At 31.2% G+C, this 7650-nt stretch overlaps 1 protein-coding gene across 1 annotated transcript in view; it reads left to right on the forward strand.

The window, feature by feature from the left end:
- Window positions 1–3099: 3099 nt before the first annotated feature.
- The window catches only part of LOC124953372 (beta-1-syntrophin), a 544606-nt gene continuing 540055 nt past the window's right edge, over window positions 3100–7650 (forward strand). Inside the window, exon 1 of the mRNA XM_047504641.1 lies at window positions 3100–3331. Within this exon, the coding sequence (XP_047360597.1) occupies window positions 3308–3331 (24 nt within the window). The 5' untranslated portion in view covers window positions 3100–3307. The remainder of the gene's footprint in view (window positions 3332–7650) is intronic.

Genomic DNA, 7650 nt, shown 5'->3' on the forward strand with positions numbered 1-7650 from the left:
TATCGCTGCTAAGTTTAAAAATAATTTTAATATTAATTTGTAGTACAATAATACAGTGTGTAATTTTTTACGAGTTTACGAGATACCATGGCAAAGTAGCTCATAGAAAATATTTCGTAAATGAATTCAATAGAAAGAATATATAAATGTTTCTATAGAGTACTGAAATCATTTTATATTTACCGATGAAAGTAAATTTAACATAATTATCGTCTAATGGACGATGTACTGTATGGAGAAAACAAAAAAAATATCGAATATGAGAAAAATAATTTGCAAGCATGGAGGAGGCTTGATCACAGTTTTGGGATCTGCATGAATGCAAACGTAGTTGGATCTTTCCATTTTATCGATGTTATCATGGATCATAAATTGTATATTGATATTTTAAAACAACATCTTCAAGCTGATGTAAATAAAATCGTATTACAGAACAATTATGTGTTCTTACAAGGTAATGATTTATATATTAAAGCACAATATTTACAATACGCAATGGATCCTATATAATTTATCAAATCAATTAAAAGTTCTCTCACAATTTTCAGAATTGAATGTTACAGAATTTATGAGGTATTATAGATAACTTATGGGATTATCTTGAAGAAAACATTCTTAATTATCATATTTCTTTCAAGAAAAATTTAAAAAATGCACTGTTATTAGAGTGAAATAAAATTTTTAGTATTAAAATCAAAAATTTAATAAATTCGATGCCATAAAGTCTTAAAACGATTATAAAATCTATCTCATTAAATATTAAAATTGCAAATAAATTGCTTTTTTCTTACGTTTATGTATTAAAATGTATAGTTTTTGTTTGTAAACGTAGAAATGTAAAAATACTTATTACGCGTATATTTTCTATTAATTTTGGAAAATTCATAAATATAACAAATTTAAATAAATAATAATAATGTTTTAATAATATTCGTTTTAAAGATTTTTAAGAATATGTATATATATTTTTCCTTAAAATTTTTTTTATAATAAACCAAGTTCTACAAAGTTTTTATTCAAGTTCATTAACGTACAAATACTTTTTACGGTCACTATATATTTTTACATACAATACTATCATATAATATATTAATAATTAAAAGAAGATAAATAGGCCGGTAAAAAAGTATTCTTATGTCGATAAGAGTAGAAACCTAATAGATAGGTCAAGAGATTACCAAGAGATGTCGCTGCAATTCGTTGAAGCGAGGAGTAGGACTACCCCCACCATCGAATAACATAGTTGGTAGAGGGGAACCAGGAGCACGGGATTAGGACGAGTCGACGAGCGAGTCAGTACGACTCGTGACGTCCTCGACGTCGGTCGATCTTATTTTTTCCGTATATTCTGTATTACATACTACACACATACACATATATATATATATCTATATATTAAACGTACATAATATATATATATAACACATATATATATTACATATCGTGCTTTAACATTCAAACACACATATATGCATTTACACAAACGTAATACGTGTTTCAATGTTTCTCTTTCTTACGCGTATAATGCTTCGTAATTTTCTCGTATAAAATCTATCTACCATTCTATCTTTCTATCTTTTTATCTTTCTCTCTCTCTCTCTCTCTCTCTCTCTCTCTCTCTCTCTCTCTCTCAACAGATGTCCTTTCTACACACGACACAATACAACATTGGGGTTATGTGTGTATCGCGTGGCGCGCGTTTCCCACGCGTCCGACGCGTTTAAGTTGCCTATGATTTTCGTCTTCGAATGAGGATTACGTAAAGAAGAAAAAATATACATAAAGAAAAATTAGTTCGAAAGGAAGTTTTTGGCGGGCGAGAGTCCGTACGTGCGTGCCCTACATGCCCTACGTGCGTGCGTGCGTGCGTGCGAGTGACTGAGCGAGCAAGCAAACGGAGCTTCCTCGTTCGGATTTCTTCGTCTTCATCTTCGTCGTCATCTTCGTCATCGTCGTGCCGTTGTTACGCGTCGCGTCTTTTCTCTCGTTCGTTAATTCGTACGTACGGTACGAAAAGTGAGAGACTTCGTTGATTTTTTTCTTTATAACATGTCGTCTCAGTGAAAATTCGTCGATCACTTCGACGAACTTTTTTCAATTTTTTCTTTTCTTTTCTTCTCTTTATTTTCTCTCTCTCTCTCTCTCTCTCTCTCTCTCTCTCTCTTTATATATATATATTTTTTTATTTATTTATTTATTTATTTATTTATTAATATATATTTATTTATTTATTTATATTATATATTTATATATATATATATATATATATATATTTATATATGTTTATTTATTTCATTTATATACTCTTCCATTCACTATATCGCATCGATATAATATAAAAAAAGAGAAGAGTTTTTTTCTATATTTTTATCTATCTATATTTATTTACTTGGTTATTTATTACGATTAGAGGATATATATATATATATATGTATGCATATATATATATATATATATATATATATATATATATATATATATATATAAAGAGAAAGTAAACGAAGAAAAGGAAGAAAAATAGTTGGTGAGACTTTGAAAGTGTCGTTAACAACACTTAACAACAAGTGTCGTTTTAAACAGTGATAGAGTGTGATTTTTTTTACCGATCAAAAGTAAATCCGCAACTTCCCTTCCTCCCCTCCCCCTCCACATCCATTGGGATCATCGACGAAACTCTGACCGATCAACCCTCCACCTTTTTCAACCCTTGACGCAACTAGAACCCGTTGTCACCTTTAGTTCTCTTTAACGCAGATCAAGTACAGATCAAAATAAAAAGTTGCAAAATTTTTATCTACCGAAACTAAGAGATGTCGTCGACGCCGTTAAAAGCCGAACCCACCGGCGGTTATGTCAACGAAAATTGGTGGCAAGTTCGTCAAGAAGATCGGCGAACCTGTTAAAGGAGGACGAAGAAGAAGAAAAAAGAAAAGGAAAAAAAGAAAGAGAGGAAAGAAAAAGGAGAACGCGAATATCGAATTATTTCTTATTCTTTAAAATTTTTTTTTTCCTTCCTTCATCTTCTCCTCTCACTCTCTCCCCTCTCTCTCTCTCTTTATCTATCTCTCTTTTCCTCTCTCTTTCCTTCTCTCTCTCTTTCTCCTTCTCTTTAATTCTCCTTCCTTTCTCCTTTCTTTCTCTCTCTCTCTCTCTCTCTCTCAGTCTCTCTCTGTCTCTCTCTTTGGTACCTTCCCACGTACGTTTTATTCGATAAATTTCAAACTGGTGTCGCCTGAAGGAGCCCCTTTGAGCGAAGCGAAAGGCAACAAACGCATACAATCATCATTCTCGCCTATCCGGAAGTCATATGCCCATACACGCGCGAAGAACGGTAAGTTCTCCATCTTTTTCTTATTGTACTTTTTTTTCTTTTCCTCTCCTTTTTCTCTTTTTTTTTTTTCCGCCATCTGTAACATACAATCGCTTTGCTTCTTTCTTTCTTTCTTTTTTTTTTTCTCTTTTTTTTTTTTTTTTCTTTGGTACATTAACGACACATTAACAGAACGTTATGGAGGGAATATAATGGCACGAGGATAGGGTGCGATGTTGGCATGGGGGACGGGGGTAGGTTGAAGAGGTCACCGATCGGTAACTCTTTCTACCTACCCTTACTTACCATCCTTCTATCAATTGAATTTATCTATAGCGTCATAAATCGTGATCGATGATTGACGACACTGAGATCAATAGAAACACTTATTTGATTAGAGTAAATGTTATTATTTATATATTTGTTCTATTAACAATATCGTCATCGTAGTTATTATAAATATCTCGAACGAAAGATATACGAGCTCGTTAAAATAAATTTTTATACATTTTAAACAAAAATGATCGTATTTATGTATATAGTTATCTCAACTAATCTGTCGTAGATATAATGTTTTATATTTGAAAATAATAATTTATCGAATATTATAACGGATTTACAAATTCGTTGTGTCGATCAATAATGTTTTGTGTTAGTGCGTTATACGACTTGTTAAATAATAATGACATTTGTTAGAAAAAAAAAAAAAAAAAATAAATAAATAAATGCAATTTGTTCCATCGAACGATTCGAAATATTTCTTATTATTATTATATTATTATTATTATTATTATTATTATTATTGTTGTTGTTCTTGTTATTGTCATTGTCATTGTTATTGTTATTTATATTTCGTAGAATTATATTATTATAGTTAGGTTCATGTGAAGTATTTGATATTCTAATCATTTAATGTTCTTTTTTCCTTTTTCTTTTTCTTTTTCTTCCTTTTTTTTTCTTTGCTTTTTATTTTTCTTCCTTTTTATCCTTTTTTTTTCCTTCCATAAAAGAAAAAAGATTATAATAAAGAATTATTATCACGAGATGGAGGAAGAGGTGGAGGAGGAGGAGGAGGAGGAGAAGGAGAAGATGAGAATTAAGGATTAAAAGTAAAAAAATATATGAAAGATAAAAAGAAAAAGAGAAGGACCAATTAAAGTTTCGCGTTTTTTGTAGTTTTTTTTTTTTTCGTCAAATAATATTTACGTATTAATTTTATTCGTCTATTATTATTTAGGAAATTGTAGTATTTTCTGTTTTATTTTGTTTTTTTTTTTGCGTTTTGTTGCGTTTCCGTTTCGTCTCGAGTTTTTTTTTTTTTTTCCATATTTTTGTTTTCATATTTTTCTTCGAAATTTTTGTTTTTTGCTTCTCGTTCAATTTCTTTTCATTTTGTACTTTGTACTTTGTTTTCGTTTGTTTGCTTGTTTGTTTTTTTTTTTTTCTTATTTTTATTTTTGTTTTCTTTCCGCGCACGTGATCCGTAAGCGCACGAAAACGCTATATATTATGCCATAAACGCTATGTATATATTTAGCATCATTTTTTTTTTCTTATTTTTCATTTCTTAGAAGGTTTTTTTTGTTTCGGCTTTCCCTTTTTGTTCTTTTCTTAGGCGCACTTTTTTTCTTTCTTTCTTTTTTTTTTGTCTTCTTTTTTTTTTACAACCAACTATTTAACGCCAATCATTTTAATCGCTATATACGTACACAGGCGTATTTCATTTCGTTCGTTTCTAAAGAAAGTTTGTCTAACGAATATCGAAAGCTCTAACAAATCGAACAAAAATTGTTAACGCATTTATTACTACTCGTACGATGATTGCGACTGCTTCTTTTTTTGTTCTTTTTTTTTTTTTTTTGTTTTTTTTCTATTTTCTTCTTATTCTTCTTATTTTCCTCCCCCCGTCTTCCCTTTGCATCTTCCTCATTCTCCCTTCATTTTTTTTTTTTTTTTTTTATTTTCAATCTTAATTCTTTATATTTTATTCATTCTCTTGTGATAATAATTTCACGTTGTCGTTTTTCTCTTATGGGAGAGAGAAAAAAAAAAAAAAAAAAAAAAAAAAAAAAAAAAAGAAAACATAAGAAAAGAAGAAGAAAAATTAAGATGAAACGAAAAAGAAAGAAAGAGGAAAGAAAATATTCAAGAACTGTTATCACGTTCGTTTCAAAAGCATCAAAACTGGTACATAATTATTAGCGAGTCTTATGTGTACGTAGGGGTCATTAAAATTTGTGTCTCTGTTTTCAATGACTCCGAGTTTTACTTTACGAAAGGAAGTACAAAGAATTAAAAAAAGAAAAAAAGAAAAGAAGAAAAAAAAATCAAAGTGGGGATTGGGGAAGAAAGAAGAAAGAAAAGAAAGTGAAGGAAAAGAAAAAGAAAAGAAAAAAGGGTGGTAAAAAATGTTGAATTTCAAAGTAGTTCTATCCCTTTCTAATCTCTTTCTCTCTCTCTCTCTCTCTCTCTCTCTCTCTCTCTCTCTTTACGTTCGGACGCACGAACGACGCGATTGATTTTATTGCGACGCCATGTTTCACGATTTGTCGTTTTATCGGTGCCATAAATTTCTCCAACGCGCTAGAGCCCCGTGTTTATCTTATTTTATTGATATTCCTCTTGTTTTTGTTGCGTTCCCTCTTTCTCCTCCTTCTCCTCTACCTCTTTTTTCCTTTTTTTTTTTTTTTTTCTTTTTTTTTTTGTTTCCCTTCGTTTCGTTTCGTTCAGTTCAGTTCAGTTCAGTTCAGTTCAGTTCAGTTCAGTTCAGTTCAGTTTACGTTCGTGTTTCGTTTCATCATATTACAATGTGTCGCGATTCTTTTCTTTTTTTTTTGTCCCCCCCCCCCCCCCCCTTTTTTTTCTTCTTCGTCTTTGTCTCTCTTTGGGAGATATATATATATATATATATATAACATGTATAAAGAGATAAAGAGATAAAGAGAAAGACAAAGTTAAAGAGAGATAAAGAAATAGAGAGAGAGAGAGAGAGAGAGAGAGAGAGAGAGAGAGAGAGAGAGAGAGAGTGAGAGTGGGAGAGGGAAAGAAAGAAAGAAAGAAAGAGAATATCATAGTGTGCCCGACTTTTCGAGTTTTGCGAAGCATAGTAGACGATGGCACAAAGCTAGAGAACGTTAACAAACTTCTGTCATCTCGCCCGAAGTCAAATCGGAACAAACGCGACGCGTTCGGCCGTGTAGCCAATTTTTCTTTCTTTCTTTTTGTTTTTCTTTCTTTTTTCTTTTTTTTTTTTTTTTTTTTAATCTCTATTTTTTTTTCTTCTATTTTTTTTTTTTCTTTCTTTATTTTCCCCCGATGAATCACTGCGCGCGCGCGCGCGCATGCGTACTTGTACGTGCGTTAGTATGTCCGCATGTATGTGTGCGTACGAGAGAGAGAGAGAGAGAGGGGGGGGGAAGGAATAGGTCTTCTCTCTCATACATTGAACAACAAATCCTATTGGTCAGTCGGGGTTATGTTTACTTCTCCTCCCTCCGACGCAATCACCACTCTCCCTCGATATTTCTAATTATTTCTATCTGCATCGTTCGTTAGTTCAATGTCGCATTTTCCCGTAATATCGCCGTTTTTCTTGTTTCTTTTTTTTTTTTTCTTTTTTCCCTTTCTCTCTCTCTCTCTGTCTCTCTCTTTCTCTTTTTAAAGTCCTCTTTTAAACTTTTCTTTTTCTTTTTCTTTTTTTTTTCTTGTTGTTGTTTTATTTCATTTTATTTTTTTTTTCGTTCCCGAAAATCGCACACCAATTTCAAACGCGTTCGCGCGTAAACCTCGTTTGCTTTTCTATTCCCCCCCTTTTTTTTTTTTTTTTTTTTTTTTTTTTGTTGTTTTCTTTTTTTATGTTTTTCTGTTTGTTTCTTTTTTGTTTGTTTTCTTATTTTTGTTTTTCCCCTCCTCTAGGATCGTTTCCGCGCATAGTTCACGTAGCTTTTTTCCCCCCCCCCCCCCCCCCCCCAGGTTAGTTTCCTTTTCCTTCTTTCTTATTATTTCCTTTTTCCTTTTTTCTTTTCCTTTTCTTTTTTTTTTCTTTTTTTTCCTTGAAATAATTTTAAAATCACGCCATGCCTGATACGTTTTTAATTTGTTTATTATGACGACTTTGTTATATTGTATATTATGATGGTTTGACTATTTCATGGATTAAAGAAGAAAAAGCAAAGCAAAGAAAAAAAAAAAATAAAAACAAAAAGGAATACGATAGGCCATTAATTTTATTCTTTAATGTTCGTAATGTACTCACGCAATTATGAATATTACGTCTTATAATTTTTTTTTTTTCGTTTTCCTTCTTTTTATTATCATTTTCAAACAATGCCTTTTTTTTT

This window comes from Vespa velutina, chromosome 12 (genome assembly GCF_912470025.1).
Source record: "Vespa velutina chromosome 12, iVesVel2.1, whole genome shotgun sequence".
Taxonomy (NCBI): Eukaryota; Metazoa; Arthropoda; class Insecta; order Hymenoptera; family Vespidae; genus Vespa; species Vespa velutina.